This window comes from Megascapheus bottae, chromosome 24 (genome assembly GCF_031878675.1).
Source record: "Megascapheus bottae isolate mThoBot1 chromosome 24, mThoBot2.hap1, whole genome shotgun sequence".
Classification (NCBI taxonomy): Eukaryota; Metazoa; Chordata; class Mammalia; order Rodentia; family Geomyidae; genus Megascapheus; species Megascapheus bottae.
This window is the reverse complement of record NC_143532.1, coordinates 25,095,343-25,116,498: the sequence shown is the minus strand read 5'-3', so window position 1 is coordinate 25,116,498 and position 21,156 is coordinate 25,095,343. Positions and strand designations below refer to the sequence as shown.

The 21,156-nt window shown below is 43.1% G+C and overlaps 1 protein-coding gene and 1 pseudogene across 1 annotated transcript in view; both read left to right on the top strand.

The window, feature by feature from the left end:
* Heatr3 (HEAT repeat containing 3) overlaps positions 1 to 21,156 on the top strand; it is a 34,567-nt gene that overhangs the window by 1,370 nt on the left and 12,041 nt on the right. Inside the window, exons 3-10 of the mRNA XM_090357670.1 lie at positions 1,644 to 1,731; positions 3,215 to 3,327; positions 6,941 to 7,050; positions 10,868 to 11,008; positions 11,640 to 11,926; positions 20,067 to 20,157; positions 20,258 to 20,415; positions 20,661 to 20,743. Coding sequence (XP_090213796.1) covers positions 1,644 to 1,731; positions 3,215 to 3,327; positions 6,941 to 7,050; positions 10,868 to 11,008; positions 11,640 to 11,926; positions 20,067 to 20,157; positions 20,258 to 20,415; positions 20,661 to 20,743 — 1,071 coding nt within the window. The remainder of the gene's footprint in view (positions 1 to 1,643; positions 1,732 to 3,214; positions 3,328 to 6,940; positions 7,051 to 10,867; positions 11,009 to 11,639; positions 11,927 to 20,066; positions 20,158 to 20,257; positions 20,416 to 20,660; positions 20,744 to 21,156) is intronic.
* LOC150047159 (17S U2 SnRNP complex component HTATSF1 pseudogene) lies at positions 17,046 to 20,006 on the top strand (annotated as a pseudogene).

The following is a 21,156-nucleotide window of genomic DNA, read 5'->3' as shown; positions in this document are numbered from 1 at the left end:
GGCTTCAAATCTCAGTCCTCAGATCTCAGCTTCTGGAATAGCTAGGATTACAGTTGTGAACAGCCAGTGCCTGGCTGGTGAGCCTTTTTAAAATAAAATTACTTATTTATATTTTTTTTTCTTTCTTTTTTTTGATCATGGGGTTTTGAACTCTGGGCCTAGGCCTGTCCCTGAGCTCTTTAGCTCAAGGCTACCACCTGATCCCTTGAGCCACATCACCATTTCTGGTTTTCTGGAGATTAACTGTAGAGTCTCAGGGCAGGACTTTAGTGCCCTGGTTGGCTTTGAATCTTAATGGTCAGGTCTCAGTCTCCTGAGTAGTTAGGATTACAGGCCTGAGCCGCCGGCGCCTGGCCCTCTTGGTGAATCTTAGCCTGTTAATGGAGACAAGCGGTCACCTAAGTTTCTAACCAGTGATAATTACAGAGAGTGCAACTGCAGGGGTCCAAGGGAGAAAACCTTGAGTAAGGGATGTTTGATGTAAAATCTGAGGATGAGTGGAGATTGACAATTGATAGAGTACAGTAGACATTCTTCTTTCCCTGGGCAGGAAACAGCATGTAAAATCCCTCTCCATACACAGAGTAGGAGGTCCTGGGAGATAGTTGAGGCATCTTCTGACTTCTTCCCATAGTCTGAGTTTCCAGCACAGTGCTATGCACTCAGAAAGCAAGCAGTGTCTTCCAATTAAAATTAAGTTTAGGGCCAGGAGTTTAGCCTAGTGGTAGCATGCACGAAGACCTGGGTTCAATTCCTGGGTACCACATACATAGCAAAAAGCCAGAAATGGTGCTGTGGCTCAAGTGGTAGAGCTCTAGCCTCAAGAAAGCCCAAGGACAGTGTCCAGGCCCTGAGTTCAAGGCCCAGGATTGGCAAAAAATAAATAAATAAGTTTAGCTAGGCACTGGTGGCTCTCACCTATAATCCTAGCTTCTCAAGAGGCTGGGAGATCTGAGGATTGAGATTCAAAGCCAACCCAGCAGACAAATCTGGGATTTTCATTTTTTTTTTTTTAAGGCTAGCACTCTGCCAATTAAGCCACAGTGCCGCTTCTCACTTTTTCTGTGTTATGTGGTACTGAGGAATCAAACCCAGGACTTCGTGCATGCTAGGCAAGCACTCTACCACTAGGCTATGATCCCAGCCCCCTTAAGAGACTGTTATCTCCAATTAATGAACAAAAACAGAAGATGAGGTATGGCCCAAGGGGTGCAGTGCCAGCCTTGAGGGGGGAAAAAAAAAAAAAAAAAGCTAAGAGAGAGCAGGTATCAGCACAAAAATAAATAAATTAAAAATTAAATTAACTTTAGCCAGGAGATGGCACTCCAGAATCTCACCTTAGTCCTTGCTGCCCTTGCCCTTGATTCCAAGAAATGTTCCTTCCATAAAGATATAATTTATCCCTACTAAATGCAAAGTCTCTCCAGTCTCTTTCTGTAGCTTTGCATCTGTGTGGTGTCCCAGATGCAAAATTAAGTTATTATGTGACAAAGGCATTTTGTGTACATACTGTCCATTGAGTACCAAAACAGGTGGGAACAGTGAGTTTGATCCTGCAGTGTGTCAATAGGATAGAAGCCTCAGATTGGAAATCATAAGTGTGACTGAAAAGTAAAGCACATTTTAATTCATTCCTTGTGTAGAAATCTCAGCGCTTGTGGGGGCTTTGAAGTTTGTGATGACATGGTGACGAAGGACGTCATGACTCCCCTGGTGGCTTTGCTAAAAGAGGTATGCCGTTTCTTCTGTGCCTCATTGGCAACTTGTCTGTCATTCTTCCTGTCCCCACCATCTTTGTTTATATGAACTTTGGAAAAGACCTTTCTGCAGTTCTCTGGCTTCACTCCTTAGACTTTAAATTTCATACAGTAAATATAATTAGTATTTGTTGATGGCTTACTGATGTGCCAGGTACAGTTTTTATGTTGTACATATTTAAATTAGACTTCTTTGCAGTCTTTTTAAACCCCCTCTCTGGTGCTCCTGATAATATTGAACCCAGGGCCTCAGGCATGTAGCCAAGCACTTTACTCAAACCAAATATTGTTATTCATATCTGATAAATGACAAAGCCAGAACGTGACATTTCAGCCCTATTGTAAAGATTATGTTCTAGGTATGTCTGTGCTAGTTCTGGGGCTTGAACTCGGGGCCTGGTGCTATCCCTGAGCTTCTTTTGCTCAATGCTAGCACTCTAGCACTTACAGCTCCACTTCTGGCTTTTTTTCTTTAGTAATTTATTGGAGTATCTTATAGACTTGATGGCCCAGGCTGACTTTGAACCATGATCCTCAGATCTCAGCCTCCTGAGTAGCTAGGATTACAAGCATGAGCCACTAGCTTATATTGTGTTTTTGCTGCATATGATGGCCCACACTTGATTCCACCATTTGGGAGGCAGAGGCAGGAAGATTAAAGAGTTTGAGGCTGAACTATGTGGTGAGTTTTAGGCCAGCCCTCTGGTCTGGTCCAGTATTCTGCATAGAAGAGTAATTTTCACTTATGGCTGTGTATGGCATATCCAGCTTCCATATGAGGGATCGGTCCTGTTTCCTTTAGAGCAATGATCCTCAACCAAGGGTGGTTTTGTCCTACTTTGCCTCCCCATACCTCAGTTTCCTGTTTGTATCTGGAGATTCAGGATAATAGTTGATACACTTCTTAAGTATAATGTGGAATTAATGACTCAATATATGTAAAGTGTTTAGAATATTGCTTTAAGTTGTGCTATGTAGATGTTAACTTAGATATTTCTTTGCCTTTATTCCATTTATTTATTTATTTTGCCAGTCCTGGGCTTCAGCTCAGGGCATGAGCACTGTCCTTGGGCCTTCTCAAGGCCAGAGCTCTACCACTTGAGCCACAGCACTACTTCTGGCTTTTTTTCTATGTATGTGGGACTGAGGAATCGAACTTGGGTCTTCGTGCATGCTAGGCAAGCACTTTACCAGTAGGCCAAACTCCCAGCCCCGATTTTGTACTTTTATTTAAAATGTAAAGTGGGTTCTATTTCGAGTTTGCACAAGGACTTTGGGACTTCTCTTGTCTGTTGCTTGTCAAAAGGATGCCTAGCTGTGAAATTGAGCTTCGGAGAATTTGACAGTAACCACAGTAATTTCTAATGTTTTGTTTCTGTGATACTTCACTATCATTAGCTTTTTTGTGTGTAATTATGCTTTTGAACCATGGTGCTAATCATGGTATTTGGTTGCAGTGTGCTGCTGGACTGGATTCAAATGAGATGTCTCCACAGGAGAAAAAAGATCAGAACAGAAACTCTGTGGAGAGCATAGCCAATGAGGCTGTGAACGTGCTATGGAATATATGGTAAGCTGTTCCCAGAGCGCAGCCCCTGCCGCATCCTGCTAAACTGTGAAGGAGCCTCTCCCTCTGGCCTGGCCCAAACCCATGGCATAAGACTGAGGAGGAGGTATTGTCAGGTGGCCTGATACCAACTCTCCTTTCAGCCCTTCTCGTAGCTTCACAGCATCCTTTTCACTTTGTATCTGTTCCCTCTACTTACTGCTGTTAACAGAAAATAAGAGGAATCATGACCTTGAGTGTCTGCTTTAAAAAAAAAAAACCCTTTGTCCATCAACTCCTGCATAGTCCAGCAGCAGTTACTGAGCTAGTCGGCCTAGTATGAACCTGCTTTTTTTGGGGTGGACTGAGAGTAGGACCACCAAACATGACTGTGTGGTATTCCTCTGTCCTGGCAGTACTGATATGCTTTCTTCCACTCCATGATTGCTTCCCTGAGGGAGTGAGGTAGACCAGCAGCCGGGCATGGAAATGGTTAGGAGGAACACCTGGACTTGCATTTTATGTCCCTAATTATGGCAGGACACTCATAGTTCCTTATTCAGCAGTGATTGTAACACTGACCCCAAGTGTTATTTATTTATTATTTTTGCTAGTCCTGGAGCTTGAACTCAGGGCCTGAGCACTGTCCTGTGCTTTCCTCAAAGCTAGACCTCTACTCCTGGAGCTACAGCACTACTTCCGGCTTTTCTCTGTATATGGTACCAAGGAATCCAACCTGGGTCTTGGTACATGCTAGGCAAGCACTCTACCACTAGGCCAAACTCCCAGCCCCCTGAATGTTTGTTAGAATACAAAATTAAATTGACTTCTGAAAAGTTGGGCTTCAATTTAAACTAATGAATACATTCAACTGCAAGTATAGGCAAGATCAGATTGGACAAAATATTATTATTATTATTATTGTTATTGTTATTATTATTTTGCTTTTTGTCACTTGAACTCTGGGCCTGGTGCTGTTCCTGAGCTCTTCAGCTCAGTGCTACTGCCCTACCCCTAGAGCCACAGCCCCACTTCTCGTTTTTTTAGTGATTAATTGGAGATAAGAGTTTCTTGGACTTTAGTGCCCGAGCTGGCTTTGAACCCAGAAACTCAGATCTCAGCCTCCTGAGTAGCTAGGATTACAGGAGTGAGCCACTGCACCCAGCTTTTTTGTTATGTTTTGATCTGTTGAGACAGGGAGTCTTGATTTGTAGCTCATGTTGACCTCAAAATCCTGATCCTCCTGCCATAGTCTCCCAAGCGCTATGACTGCCAAGCTATACGAAATGGTATTAGAGCAAACTGATGAGTGCTGTTTTTCTGTGCAGGGGACATCCTTCCTTTTTTTTTTGGATGCTGGGGGCTCGTGCATACTAATCACATTCTCTAGTATCCAGCCCCTCTAATTGTTTTGAATTGTTAATTCTTTTTAAAATTTCTTTGATGCCAGGTGCTGGTGACTCAGGCCTGCAGTTACTCAGGAGACTGAGATTAGAAGATCACAGTTCAAAGCCAGCCTAGGCAGGAAAGTCCTTGAGAGTCTTCTTTCCAGTTAGCCACCAAAAATCAGGAGCTGAATCACAAATGGTAGAGTTCCTGCCTAGCAAGCAGACCTTGAGTTCAACCCCCAGGGACAGTGCTCAGCTCCTGAGTTCAGTCCCTCTTCTCAACAGATAACTGAGTGCAGTGGTATGTACTTGTCATCCTAGCTATGATGGGAACTCTAAAATGTGCACACATGCATGTGGACAGCAAGAGAGACTCTGTCTTAAAAACAACCAGCACAGGAGGCCTACAGTTCAAGGCCAACCTAAGCAGAAAAGTTTGAGAGATTCTATCTTACCCCATGGCTGGTCGTGGTGGCACAGGCCTGTCGTCCCTACTGATGCAGGGGAACAAGTAGGAGAAGCACAGCTCAGGCTGACTTGGGCATAATGTGATACCTGCCTTGAAAAGAACTATCCAAAAAGGGGCTAGATAGAGGTGTGGCTTAAGTGGTAGAGTTCCTGCCTAGCAAGCAGGATGCCTTGAGTTCAACCCCCAGGACTACCAAAAAAAATTTTATTTGAAAAGGAGCCTAAATAAATCTCCAAAATGATTTCTCTATCCTGAGTGTCTGTGAGGGCATGTGCGTGCTCTCGCTCTCTCGCTCTCGCGCGCTCTCTCTCTCTCGCGCGCGCTCTCGCTCTCTCGCTCTCTCTCTCTCTCTCTCTCTCTCTCTCTCTCTCTCTCTCTCTCTCTCCCTCTCCCTCTCCCTCTCCCTCTCCCTCTCCCTCTCCCTCCCTCCCTCCCTCTCCTACTGTTGCTTATATTTGGTTATATTTGCCATTGTCTTCTTGACCATACTTCTGTGCTATAGTAACTTGACAGATAGTAAACACAGCATTTTTCCTTGCATGACAGATTGAATAATGCTAGGTCTGCTGTGATCACATGTGTATGAGTGGAATTACAATTAGTTCTTTTCACCTTGTGCTTAATATATGTGTTCATTAGTAACTGATAGATTTCAGATTCTTCTATGGAAAAGTATTGGTTTTAAAAACAATTATTAGATAGTGGGGCGCAGTGGCTCATGCCTGTAATCCTAGCTACTCAGGAGACTGAGGTCTGAAGATTGAGGTTCAAAGCCAGCCCCTGCAGTCTTTGAGACTCTTATCTCCAATTAATCTCTAGAAAATGGGAAGTGGGGCTGTGGCTGCTGAGGTAGGACAGCAGCCTTGAGCTGAATTGCTCAGGGTCAACTCCCAGGCCCAGGGGGTAGGGCCGTAGTGTTGGGCTGAAGAGCTCAGAGATAGCACCCCGGCCAGTTCAACTCCACAACTGACCCCAAAAAAAAAAAAGGCCTGGTGCAGTGGCTCACGCCTGTAATCCTAGCTACTCAGGAGGCTGAGATCTGAGGATCAAAGTTCCTTTTTCTTTTTTTTTTTGTGGGTCATAGGACTTGAACTCAGCCTGGGCACTGTCCCTGAGCTCTTCGACTCAAGGCTAGCACCCTATCCCTGGGCCTGAAGAGCTTAGGGACAGCACCCAAGCAGAGTTCAAACCCCATAAGCCACAAAAAAAAAAAAGAAAGAAAGAAAGAAAAGAGACAATTATTAAAGTCTCTGCTGCAGCAGCTTTTGCTTGGTGAAATAATTGTAGTCTAGAATGAGTGGATAAATTGCAATTTGCTTTTTGAACCATATGGAACCTTTTTTTCTTACTTAAACTTCTCATTTCTGGGGTATAGTGAAAAAAAGAGTAGGCCGAGCCCAGAGAACCTACAGACTGTGCTTGGCTCCACCTAACAAGATTTGTGACTTTTAGACTGGTAACTTTACCTTTTGGGACCTGGTGGGGCATTGGATTAAATAATTTCTAAGAGTCCATGCAGCTCTAGCTTTCTACAGTGCTGGAGATAAGGAGATGGGGTTGAGAGTGCCACCTAATGGAGATAAAAATACAGCCCACCCTCATGTACAGTAAGGGTGAGCATTTTATTTTTAATCTATAAAGGCCCCAAAGGTGGGGTGGGAAGGGCTCCAGTTTGGGGATTTTATAAAGCCCAATTTATTATTTTTTTCATGGATTTCTGTGGTTGAATTTAATGTTAAAATGTGAATAGTAAAACTTTTTTTTCCCCCCTTCAATTTAGTGAATGCAGTAGTAGAGCAGTGTCTATATTCAACAAAGAAGGGTGTTTGGAGATTGTGTTAAAGTATTTAAGTAGGTTTCCCACCAATGTTGACCTGGCTATTTCAGTAGGTAAGTGAAGAAAAGGTGATGGTTTATTAAATGTGTGTAGTCTTATTGAAAAGTTTGTTTTAATACATAATATGTTAATTCTGTAGGAGTCATTTTTTCTGTCTATAAATGTATAGTGGATGAATTCTGTTTGTTCTGAACCCTCAAATTTGTGCTTAATATTTTAATCATAATTTTCCTGCTTTTTGCTTAGAAAGAAAAGAAACTAATTAGGTGGACATGTGTGGTTTCTACACTAGAAGCCTTTATTCTTAGAGTTCTCATCTTCATTTACTAAGAGATAGTGATCACGGCACTCAGGCCTCTGCTAAGGTTAAAGAGAGACCTTTTTTTGGTAGTAGTGGGATTTAAATCAAGGCCTTGTACTTACTAGACTGACACTCTACCACTTCTTGCATAGGTTGTTTTTGAGATAGGGTCTTTCATGTGCCTGAACCTTGATCTTTCTCCATAACACCCTGCCCAGCTTCTTCAGGTGAAGTCTCACAGGCTTTTTTGGCCTGGAACCACAATCCTCCTCACCCCTGCCTCCGAAGTTGCTAAGGTTACAGGTGTGAGCCACCAACACCTGGCTTTGAGGCTTGGTTTCAAAATGAAAAGGAGTAATTGAACTTTTACTTAGGCCTGAGTCACTTCTACAAAGCAGAGATCAGAAACTTCAGCAGTCTTGGCTCCTGGCGGAGCTTTTCGGTCTCTCTGCTCAATTGGGAGAAGAGGCAGAAAACAGAGGATGGGCAACTCCATAGAGTTCCGAGTACAAGCAGAGAAATGGCTGATGACAAACCTTTCCTCTACATCACAACGTGGGCAGGCAGCCAGGTGTCTTCCTGGTAAAGAGGAGACAGATTCCCTACCAGAGTTTCTCTGGGCCCTCATGGATACTTTTATCACTAGTCAAACAGAGAAGGACACACAATAAAGTAGTAGAGTAAATACTACTCAGAAAAATTAAAAATGAATTTCTTCAATGAAATCTTGCTAAGGTCTGTGTTAGGAGTAAATGGAGGTTTCAAAACAGTTGACCGAGCTGGGCACAGTGGTTCACGCCTGTTATCCTAGCTACTCAGGAGGTTGAGGTCTGAGGATCAAGGTTCAAAGCCAGCCCGGGCACAAAATGACCTGAGAGTCTTATCTCCAATTAATCACTAGAAAACGGGAAGCAGTGCTTGGCTCAAGGGTAGGGCAGTAGCCTTGAGAGGAAGAGCTCAGGGACAGCACCTAGGCCCACAGTTCAAGCCCCACAACCAACCAAAAAAACAAAACAAAACAAAGCAAACCCAGTTGATCTGTTTCTAGGAAATTCAGGTTACATTATTAGCATCACAGAATCACATGGAAGTTAGTTCATAGCTTTTAGAAGAAAAGCTGCTATTTTTTTAAAATTCATTTTTCCTTTTTGGTGGTACTGAAGTTTGAACTCAGGATCACACTTTCTAGGCTGATGAAAAGCGGCTATTTTTGTACTTTCAGTCTTATGGGTTTATTTTTGTGTGTATTCGTGCACATGCATGTGTGCCAGTCCTGGTTCTTGAACTCAGGTCCTAAGCCCTATCACTGAGGTTGTTTTACTCAAGGCTAGAGCTTTATCACTTGAGCCACAGCTCCGCTTCCAGCTTTTTGATGGTTAATTTGAGATAAGAGTGTCACAGACTTTTCAGCTGAGGCTGACTTGAAACCTCAATCCTCAGATTTCAGCTTCCTAAGTAGCTAAGATTACAGACATTAACTGTCTGTGCTCTGCTGATTTAGTTTTGTTTTATATAAAGTAGCATTTTGTTTCTGCATCTACTAGTTCATAATTTTATTTCTTATTTATTTAGCCAGTCCTGGGGCTTGAACTGAAGGCCTAGGCACTGTCCTTGAGCTTCTTTTGCTCAAGGCTAGCATTCTACCACTTATCCACAGTCCCACTTCTTGCTTTTTCTATTTATGTAGTACTGAGGAATTGAATCTATGGCTTTATGCATGCTAGGTAAACACTGTACTACTAAGCCACATTCCCTGACTCTTTTTGCTGAGGCCTAGCACTCAACCACTTGAGTCATAACACCATTTAGGATTTTTTGTTTTCTTTTTTGTTTTGGAGGGTTTTTTTTTTGTTTTGTTTTGTTTTTTGAGTGGTAAATTAGAGATGAGACTCGTGGAACTCTTCTTTTCTTTTTTCTTTTTCTTCTTTTCCTTTCCTTTTTTTTTTTTTTTTGCCAGTCCTGGGCTTCAGCTCAGGGCCTGAGCACTGTCCTTGGACTTTCTCAAGGTTAGAGCTCTACCACTTGAGCCTCAGCACCACTTCTGGCTTTTTTCTATGTATGTGGTACCGAGGAATCGAACCCGGGTCTTTGTGCATGCTAGGCAAGCACTTTAACCACTAGGCCAAACTCCCGGCCCCTTTCCCTTTTTTTGGTGGTTGTTTTATTGCCAGTCCTGGGGCTTGAATTCAGGGCTGGGGCACTGTCCTTGGAGTCTGTCAAGGCTAGCACTCTGCCAATTGAGCCACAGCACCACTTCTGGCTTTTTTTGTGTATGTGGCTCTGTGGAATCGAACCCAGGGCTTTGTGCATGCTATGTAAGCATTCTACCACTAGGCTGTACTTCCAGCTCACCAGAGGACCTTTCTGCCTCGGCTTGCTTTAAACTGCAATCCTCAGACCTCAGTCTCCTAAACTAGGATTCCTAGTACAAGGCTTTGGTGCTTGACTCCCTTAGCTTTTTTGCTCTTTTTTGCTGGTGCTCTACCACTGTGAGCCACAATGTAATTATCGTTTTTCTGCTGGTTAATTGGAGATGAGTCTCATAGACTTTCCTGCCCTGCCTGAGCTGGCTTCAAACTGCCATCTTCCTTAACTCAGCCTCCTGAAAAGCTAGGATTGCAGGCATGAGCCACTATTTTGTTTCTAAAGTTAAGCAAGACCTACTATAGTAAAGTGGTCTTAAAAGATTCTATCCTGAGTATTAATACAGCTTCTTTTGAGTTTGTTTATGGGTACAATTTGTTTTACCTTCTTGCTAAGTTGGATAGAATCAAAATCTCTTAATGAAAAACATAATATGTATGAATATAAGTATATGTATATTTGGATGTTTGTACAATGTATATAGGAATCCATTGTGTCATGAAGTACTGTGTTTGGAAGGTAATTTTTAAAGCAGAAATTTTTAGACCTAAAAAAAACCCCCCAAACCATATGGAATTTGTATGGCTTCAAAGGCCACAAGTTTGGGTTGCACAGATCGAGGTGTGTGCTTCAGAGGTCTCTCCTCTCAGAACTTTGGTGCAGTGCAGTTATTTCTTATTTTCCATTAATTATTTGTAGTATTCAAATTGGAATCTGTTGTCTTGCTTTCATCAAGGAAGATGCTAGGTGCAGCACATGTCTAGTGATGTTTTACCCATCTCAGTTTGCTCGTGTTTTTATGGTAAATGATGTTTTTTCTTAAATATTACCTCACCAAACATAACTAAAATTTAAGACCAGGATAGATTTAAAGGAAGCCAAAAATGCCCAAACCTGGGGCTTATTCTCATTAGTAGTACTTTGAGTGTAGCCCCTAGCTGCTTGATAAAGAAAAGCTCACAGTGTGAGCCTTTAAAATTGCATTTTAGTTCTGTAAAGAATTAGAAATTTAGAAAAGAAACTTAAAAGGTCTTGGCAGCATCGGTAGCTGAGGAAGCTTCGTTTGTATGTTCCTTCCTTGAAGAGAGCATACACATCCTGCAAAGTGATAAACGGGATATACATGTTTTGCTCATTTGCATTGGTGTAAATTATGCTAGTCAGAGTTCCTTTGTTCCTCAATATATCTGGCTGTTGTCTTTCAGCATATTGTTTGCAGACAGTGACGGAAGATAACCCAGAACTACTGAAATCTCTTAGTGCCACAACATTGCACGGGCTGGAATGTGCCATGCTTTGTCCTGTCAGTTCCATGGAGTACATTCTGTTAAAGACTCTGGTGGCAGGTAAAATCTTGTCAAATGAGAACCTGTGCCATTGTATGTCATAGATACATATCAATCTATATAATATAACAATATGTCTATAGAGTGTATATATCCCATCATTTATTTTTATGTCTATGTGGTTATGTTTATATCTCCAAGACCAAGTGCATAACCTTGAGTACCAAAATATTGAGTCATCGTTCTTGTACTGTTTGCTAAGCTTCTATGTTCAAGGCTAGTACTCTACCACTTGAGCCACAGCTCCACCTCCAACATTTTAGTTTTTAATTGGAGTCTCACAACCAGCTGGGTGCAGGTGGCTCATGCCTGTAATTCTAGCTACTCAGGAGGCCGAGATCTGAGGATGGAAGTTTGAAGCCAGCCTAGGCAAGCAAGTCCATGAGGCTCTTGTCTCCAATTAACCACCAGAAAAGTGGAGCTCAAGGACGGTGCCTGTACCCTGAGTTCAAGCCCCATGAGCAGCCAGAAAAAAAACGAGTCTCACCAACTTTTTGACATTTCATTAAACCTGAATAAACGCAATGATATTAAGACCTCTTGAAATAACCTCTGAGGCTGAAGGCTCATTCTTGTGGAAACTGTTCTGAAAATAAGGTTTTACAGATGAGTCCTTTATCATTTTTCTTAGGCACAGTCTGGAATCTAAAGGACGTTATTCCATCCAAGAGTCAGGCCGAGATCATAAATGCTGTCCTGAAGATCTTATCTGAAGTTTTACAAGTGGATGCCATGGAAGTGGTTATTCAGATGAAAGAGGGCGAGGCTCAGCGGATAAAGATGGTTGCCGAGACCGAGGAAGCCCTGGAGCACGCTGATGGCGTCACTCCCTCCGATCTGCTTGAAGATGAGGAAATGGAGGAAACCCCTCGAAAGAGGAAAGTCAGGAGGAAGACTTTTACTTCTGATTTACTTCCAGTAAGCCAGATTGATGCTGAGATATGGAGCAATAACAGTTGTTTTCTTTCAACAGGTCTCTAGCTTTATAGAAAAACTTGAGCAAAGTTGACTGTAGAAAGAGAATTTTAGTATCAGTGATGCTTTCCCATGGATTCTCACTAAAAGTGAACTCCCAGAGAGGGAGGGAAACATCTCTTGTCTGAAATTAATTAATCTATTTAGTTATTTATTGCCAGTCCTGGGGTTTGAACTCAGGTCCTGGGCACTAGCCCTGAGCTTGTTTTGCTCAAGGCTAGTGCTCTACCACTTGAGCCACAGTGCTACTTCCAGCTTTTTCTGTGTGGGTGGTACTGTGGAATTGAACCCTGGGCTTCATGCATGCTAGACAAGCACTGCACCACTGAGCCTCATTCCCAGCCCTCTAAAATTAAACTTTTAAGTACAGGAAATTTTAAGGATTACCCCCAACCAATCTTTTGGGCACATGTTAGAAATACCCAGTTATCTTCCTAACTTCCTCTCCCTTTAGTTTGCCTCCCAGACTGTCATGAAATTACAAGAGCTTGTACTTTGTTCAGATTGTCTCCAACATTTTAGTCTCCTGTTTAGCAAAGTGACAAGTCACACCTTCACTGACTTACTTGCTACAGCTGAGTATTAGGTCAGTGAAGGTTTGACTTACTTGGGGCTGGGATTTGGGAGGGAGGATAAGCAGTTGAGTTCAGATCAAATAGCAAAGGCTTGGTATACACTTCTAGATAGAACTATTACATATGAACAGCTAAAAGCATTGCATTGGTAGAGTACCTACAGAGTGAGAAGGCTTTCCTGTCCTTGGCTTGTTTATGAATAGAGTGACATGAAAATCATAGTGTCTCTCCAGGTGGGGTGGGTCAGGCCTGTAATCCTAGCTACTCAGGAGGCTGAGATCTGAGGATGGCAGTTCAAAGTCAGCCCAGGGCATTAAAGAGCTTAAAGACTTAAAGACCAAAAGACTTTTATCTCCAATTCATCACTAGAAAAAGGGGGAAAGGGCTGTGGCTCTGGAGAAGGGTGGTAACCTTGAGCTGAAAAGCTCTGGGACAGTGCCCAGGCTAAGTTCAAGCCCCATGACCCACTAAAACAAAAAGAAAAAAGAAAAAAAGAAAATCATAGCGTCTCCTTTGGGGACACCATGTATTTGAACTTTATGTTTAATCCTTACCTCTTATACCTCTGTCTCAGCACGAGCCATGATTGTCAGAACAATGGGAATTGCAGCAAGGCCATATGAACTCTGATAGGCAGTAGGAGAAGGATATTCTTTGTGACTGTCCTACATCCAGCCCGCTCCCAGTGCTCCTAGAGGGAGTAAACGAGGAGACCATGTCTACCAAGGTTAAGGTAGAAGTACATTGTTTAAAAAGTATTGCCCATTACAATAAAAAAAAAAAAAGAAAAAAAAAAAGTATTGCCCACAGCCGGGAGTTTGGCCTAATGGTAGAGTGCTTCCCTAACATGCATGAAGAACCGGGTTCGATTCCTAGGTACCACATACATAGAAAAAAGCCAGTAGTGGTGTGGCACAAGCGATAGAGCTCTAGCCTTAGCCTTGAGAAAGTCCAAGGACAGTGCTCAGGCCCTGAGCTCAAGCTCCAGGACTGGCACACACACAAAAAAGTAATGGCCGGGAGTTTGGCTTACTGGTTAGAATGCTTGCCTAGCATGCATGAAACCCTGGGTTTGATTACTCGGTACCACATAAACTGAAAAAGCCGGAAGTGGCACTGTGATTCAAGTGACAGAGCACGAGCCTTGTAAAAGCAGCTCAGGTACAATGCCCAGGCCCTGAATTCAAGCTCCTAGACTGGCAAACAAACAAAAAAGAAAGAAAAAATTTAAAAAGTAAAATAAAAAGTAACCACGCCAGGTGCCAATGGCTCACACCTATAATCCTAGCTCCTCAAGAGGCTGAAATCTGTAGATCGTTGGCACTAAAGTCCGTGAGACTCTTATCTCCAATTAACCACCAGAAAACCAAAAGTGGTGCTGCGGCTCAAGTGGTAGAGCGCTAGCTTTACGCTAGGACAGCACCCAGTCCCAGAGTCTGAACTCCACTACTGACTAAACAGAAGTATCCATAATTAGCTGTTATGTAGCGATCTGTTTTCTTACATAGTATTTTTAAATAGAGGAGTAGAGGGTATTATCAATGATAGAACACATGTTTATCATGTTTAAAGGCTCTGGGTTTGATTGATAGCACAATACACAAACAAAAAGAAAAAAGAATTAGGGCTGGGAGTTTGGCTTAGTGGTAGATTGCTTGCCTAGCATGCACAAAGACCCAGGTTTGATTCCTTGGTACTAAATTCATAGAAAAGCCTGAAGTGGTGCTGTGGCTCAAGTGGCAGAGCTCTATTCTTGAGCAAAAAGCCCAAGGACAGTGCTCTGGCTGAGTTCAAGCCCCAGGAACAACAACAACAGCAAAAAATTATTGTGTGATTATAATAAATGTGCAGTGTTGTCTCATAGCACAAAACTGCTTTTAAAGTCTTCACTGAACAGCCTGGATTGTTTTTAAGGGTAGAGGGCTTTTCCCCAGCTCCCAGTCACTTTTGGTTTCCTAGGTTCCCCACACCTTGCTTACTTTGAAGCAAAGCTCAGTTGTCATTATATCTCATCTACTTTGATTCTTTATATCAACTTAGAACAGTAAGAAACAAAGTAATGTTCTGAGAAGCAGTTACATAAAGTGGAAGCTAATTCCAGAACCTAAGGCTCTCTCTACACATTTAGAGTGGTGACAGTGCAGCAGCAAGTCTTCCTACGCCACAGTCCACTAGCTGATAGAAGCTAGTTTAGTCAACAGGGACACATGCACAAAACAAGTAGCAGTGGTTTTCTATATAGGAATAAATGGAGAGCAAATTTAGGACTTACTAGGCAACATCTGTTACATTAGCAATATGATGTGTGGTTCTGGGGTTTAAATCCAGGGCCTGAGCATGCTAAGCATGAACTCTACCACTGCGTTACATCCCGTTTCCCCTTCTCTTGTTAAAGAGCATAGTTCAAACTTGCAGTTAGACTCTTGGACTACTGAAGTTTTCTTCTTTTTTTTTTTTTTTCCTTTTTTCTTTTTTTTGCCCATCCTGGGGCTTGAACTCAGGGCCTGGGCACTGTCCTTGGACACTTTTGCCCAAGGTTAGCACTTTGCTACCTGTGCCATAGCACCACTTCTGGCTTTTTCTGTGTATGTCTTACCAAGGAATCGAACCCAGGGTTTCATGCACACTAGGCAACCACTCTACCACTAGGCCATGCTCCTAGCCCTGAAGTAGTTTTCTTGTTTGTTGGAAAATAGAACAATAAAGCCTGTTAAAATTGTTTTAAAAAGAGTGAAGAAGAGATAAATGAGAATACATGGTACACAGGATAAAAAGTTTAGGAACAGCATCAAGACCCTGAGTTTAAACTCCAGAGCCAGCATAAATAAGTAAACAAACAAATAAATAATAATAAAGTAAAAAAAAAAATTCCAGAACAGGGCTGGGAATTTAGCCTCATAGTAGAGGGCTTGCTTAGCATGCATGAAGACCAAGGTTCAATTCCTCGGTACTACATACATAGAGAAAGCCAGAAGTGGTGCTGAGGCTCAAGTGGTAGAGCTCTAGCCTTGAGAAAGCCCAAGGACAGTGCTCAGGCCTTGAGTTCAACCCCAAGACTGACAAAAAGTTTTTTCCGGAATAGAGAATTTGTTGATAGGATTTAAGGAACCCAAACATTCTGTAAAGGAAAATGTGCATAAAGCATAGAATCTACCAGTGTGTTTTTAACCTTGGCCCCTTTAAGTCTGAGGAACTATGGAGCCATAGCAGTTGACTGTTCATATCCATGAGGGATTGCTTCCTTAAACTCCCCCATGGTCATCTTGTATATAAGAATGTCAGAATGTTCACATCCAACCAGTGTCCAGCTCCCCATATACTCTTTTTTTTGGGGGGGCAGCCCTGGGGCTTCTTGCATGCTAGGCAAGCACTCTACCACCAGGCCAAACTCCCAGCCCTCCCCATATACTCTTAAGTCTCCCTGGATTATGTAACTCACTGTCAGACAGGGATGTTTTTTTTGTTTGCTGTGGTACTGGCTTCAAAGCCAAGGCCTTTTGGCAAGCACTTGCAGTGACCGCCCTGTATATCCCCACCTGCCAGACGGTGCAAATGTGGTGGAACTAGTTATGCTGTCACGGCAAGAATGAAAGTCTACACATGTTCAGTACAGGTGCAGTTCTCTTCCTCCAGGTAATTGTGTTTCTAAGTTGGTTGATTGGGCACTGTCATGTGTCTGTGGTCCCAGCTCTTGGGAGGCTGAGGCTGAAGAATCACTTGAGCCCAGGACAGCCTGACAAAGTTGGTTGAATCTGTGGTTGCAATACCTACAAGTATGGAGAGTTGACTATAATCACACAAATGATGGATCCCTTTAACGGAATGTTATGGGACACCAAAAATAATTACAAATGAAATTTGGGGAAAGACAATGGAAGACCTATTTTTAAGCTGATTCCACTATTTTGAAATACTGGTGTGGGTATTTCAGTTTTCATAGACAATTTAAAAAATTACAGTCATATAAATTTATTGTATTTGTATTGTCAGCTATAATGTATAGAGGGGTTACAGTTACATTTGTCAGGTAGTGGGTGCATTATTTCTCAAACCTTGATGCCAGTGGTCATATATATTTATATGACCCATTTTAGGTAATGTAACTGGATGAGGTTGTAAATTGGTATTACATGTTTTCAGCAAATAATGTTCCCCATTTCTTTCAGTCTTCAAGAAGTACTTTCCATGTTCCATCCTGTGCTGATGGCTCATGCCTATAACCCAAGTTCAGGATTGAGGCTCAAAGCTAGCTCAAGCAGAAAAGTACAGGAGACTCTTTAGCTCCAATTAACTACCAAAAAGACGGAAGTGGAGCTATGACTCCAGTGGTAGAGCCAGCCTTGAGCTAGAAAAACTCAGGGACAGGACCTATGGCCTCAGTTCATTTCCCAAGACCAGCACCCAGAAGGAGAAGGAAGGGGCGGAGCCAGAGGCCGTGTGGGTGCGGTGGGATCCTGGGGTGGGGGCGGGGCGGGGGGGGGGCTAGCATGGCTGACCTCCCTTTCTCAGCTCCTCTCCGGGGTCGGTGTCGTTTTGGCCTCGTTGCTTCTGTGATCCCTGCTCCTGGGTTAGGTAGGAAACATGAGCGCCAACAACTTGAATAAGAACGACGAGTTCGATGGACAGTTACGAATGCAAGAATCATACGGAGGAGATACCCACAACGATCCCAACGGAGAAACGGATTCTAGGGTGCCGCAGCCGGCTGACAGTCCGTATGAGTGGGACCAGGATAAGAGGGCGTGGTTCCCCAGGGTTACTGAAGATTTCCTTGCTACCTATCAGGCTAATTATGGCTTCTCTAGTGATGGTGTACCTCGTTCTTTTGCCTATGTCCAGGACTCGGGTAGTAAGTCTGTAGAAGAACTTCCACAAAGAAAAACCCCAGAACCCACTGATCCCCAAAAAAAGGGAGAAAAAAGAAAGACCGATTCAGGATGGTTTCATGTTGAAGAAGACAAAAATACAAATGTGTATGTGTCTGGTTTGCCTCCAGACATTACAGTGGATGAATTTATACAGCTTATGTCCAAGTTTGGCATTATTATGAGAGACCCTCAGACAGAAGAATTTAAAGTTAAACTCTACAAAGACAGTCAAGGAAATCTTAAAGGAGATGGGCTTTGCTGTTATTTGAAGAGAGAATCTGTGGAGCTTGCACTGAAGCTTTTGGATGAAGATGAAATCAGAGGCTACAGGTTACATGTTGAGGTGGCAAAGTTTCATCAGAAAGGGGAATATGACGTCTCAAAGAAGAAGAAGAAATGCAGAGATTACAAGAAGAAGCTGTTTCTACAGCAAAAGGAGTTGGATTGGAGACCTGAGAGGAAAGCTGGATCATCTCGGAGGCGCCATGAGCGAGTGGTCATCATCAAAAATATGTTCCATCCTGTGGATTTTGAGGATGATCCCCTGGTGCTGAATGAGATCAGAGAAGATCTCCAAGTCGAATGTTCGAAGTTTGGACAAATTAAGACCCTTTTTCTCTTTGACAGGCACCCAGATGGTGTAGCCTCTGTGTCCTTTAAGGATCCCAAGGAAGCTGACCGTTGTATTCAAATCCTTGATGGAAGGTGGTTTGGTGGCCGTCAGATCACTGCCCATGCATGGGATGGAACTACTGATTATCGAGTAGAGGAGACCTCAAGGGAAAGGGAGGAGAGGCTGAGAGGCTGGGAAGCATTCCTCAATGCTCCAGAGGCACACAGAGGCCTTCAGCGTCCTTACCATGTCTCTTCTGCAGAAAGGACAGGGCCTTCAAAAGTGAGGCAGCACCCATACACATCTAACGTGAAGGCTCAAGAGGCTCCAACTAGAATGGCATCTATACAACCTAAGGATGAGAAGAAGTCTGGAGAAATAGAAAATGGGGAAGAATTTGGAGACGCTGCTTCAGGGAAGGATGCCAGGGAAGATGGGCCTGAGAAAGAGAAGAAAGAAAGTTGCCCTTCCGAAGAGTCGGAAGGAAGCTGCTCCAAGACAGAATGGGAAGCAGAGGACCCCAAAAAAGGGCTCGAAGACAGTTCCAAAAGGGAAGTGAAAGAGAATGGTTCTGAAAGAGAATCTAGGAAGATAGTAAAAAATGACTGTGAAGAGAAGGGTCTTGCACAAGATTCTGAAGACGACGACGCCAACAAGGAACCAGAAAAAGAACACAACCCCAACAGTGAGCTGGAAGAGAAGGAATCCAATGAAGCCTGCTCTGCAAAGCAGTCTGAAGAAGGCTCAGAGGAAGAAATAGGAGAAAATAGTCTGGGTAAAGACTCTGAAGAGGATGGCTTCGAGTCAGAAGACAATGACACTGACAAGCCTGAATTTGATGGAAGTTCTCAGAGCATGTTGGATGAGGAAGGCCCTGGCAAAAAGAAGAGGAAGAAGATACAGATGAAAAAGAGGGGGAAGATCCTGATGAGAAAGAAGAGAATCCAAATAAAAAATTGAAGACTCAGATAAAAAGGAAAAGGAAGAAGACGCAACTCTAAAGGACGATGAAGATGACACTGAAGTTGCTTAGGGGTAACAGTTTCAGGGAGAAGTCATTTGATGATGAGAAGGGTTCCAATAAGAAGGTGTTCGATGATTCTGATGGAGGAAGATGGGTCTCTCTCCATAGGCAGCAGCTTTGTTCTCAGTAACGGTGATGACAACAAAGACGATGAAGAGGATGGCAATGATATTTAATTTCTTACACTTGCCTTTCATCTCCATCTGCCTCTGCTTCACTGTTATTTCTAGTAGTGTTAGATGAACATGTACATTATGTGTTGCAATTTTGTGTCATTATCTGTATATCTTCCTATAGATTTTAAATAATATCTTAACTGGCTTTTCAATCACATGTTCATAGTTAAATGCAAATAAACTGGATACTTGCTCTTTTCTTTGATTTGTTAAATTCATGCAGAAGAATATATTTTTAAAGTATTCTGATGGAAGTTGGTGGTTTTCAAAAATAAAAATCAGTTGATAATCTTCAAGGGAAAAAACACTTCTCATTTTTAAAGAAATGCAGGAGGCCAGTCTATCTGCCTGTCAGGCAGTCAGAGAAGGGTTTGTTGGCAGTGAGTATGTGCTAATGTGATTCCTCCAGGAAAACCTCTAAGTACCTAAACTCAGGTTTGTTATGCTCAAAGTGCTTGGTGTCTGAAAAGAGCTTTTGTTTTCCTCTTAGCATGTTGAATTACTTCCTTAACACATGAGATTAAGTTTCAGGGTGAATTCAGTTCAAAATTCCTGAGTTATCTGCCTGTTTTCTCCATCTACCTAAGCCACACTTAAGAGAATAAATCTGTAAACAGATGGAAATGCAGTTAATGGGGGTATACTCTCTCCTGCCAAGAGGAACTGAGATTCTTGTTTGTGCTTCTGGTATTTTTATGGCTTATCCTCTCTCTGCCTACTCCACCCCCATTTGCTCCATTCCAATTGTGGACATCTTCCAAGTAGGCCTTAACTGTAAAGAAATTCATGCAAGGAAATATTTAATTGTTTGTTTGTCTGCTTTTTAGCCCACTGACAAGGAACTGAGAGAGACCACAGCCTTGCTGGCAGCTCAGCAGACGGCCCTAGAAATTATCGTCAACATGTGCTGCAGTGAAGGTTTGCAGCTTGTTCTTACTCTTTCTTCTGGGCCTGGGGCTACCTTCACGGGATGGGAAGTCTTTAATACCCCATTATGTGTGGTTTCCACTCTCTCCAGATCCTTCAGATGATGAGTGGGAAGAGCTGTCGAGCAGTGATGAAAGTGATGCATTTATGGAGACTTCCTTCAGTGAGAATGGAGGGCAGCTACTGACCCCACTTTGCCTGTCCCATGAGATTCACACTGCTCTCACCAATTACCTCATCCCAAAGAAGGTAATTGATGCGCACTCCAGGCTGGCAGAGCGTGGGAAAGCTCAGTAAGCTGTTCCCTGTGCACCCAGGAAGTAAGCACACACCGTAGCCGCACGTGACGCTCGGTGCACCAGGCAGAACCGATAGCGCTGGGAATAGATGAAGGGGATGGTGTCGGGTCACTCGGAACCATTTCACCCAGAAGGAAGAATTTATGCCGAAATCTTGTCTGAAATAACTTTCCATTCATTTTGTCCTTTCTCTAGGTATTTGAAAAAACGGCCTTTCCCAACAGCGCTGTTGTTGACGCATGCTCCAAAAGCCCTACTTGGAAACCTTTGATTAAGAAGTAAGAACCTTTCTGTTTTCAGAAACATTTGTGATTTTGTTCTGTGAATACTGACTCCTGCTGCACCCCGAGGTTCTGTTCCTGAGTAGATACCCCAGAGCAGTGGGAGCTCTCAAGCATGGCATCCTTGACGTCTGCCATGAGTAGAATAGGTCAGTAAATCTGATGTCCTCGTACAGCTGTATGAACTTGCTGTGAGAGCGCCTGTGCTCACTACAAGGCTGAAGTCGAGAAGGTGCCGTGGTGATGCACCCTTTACAAGGCGAAACACTAAACTACTTAGGGACGCAGACCTGGGTGGTGGCCCTGTAAAGAAAAGGACCTGGTCACCGTCCTGGAACTTAGCTACTCAGGATCAAGATTCAAAGCCAGCCCCGGCACAAAAAGGCCTGAGACGCTTATCTCCAAATAAA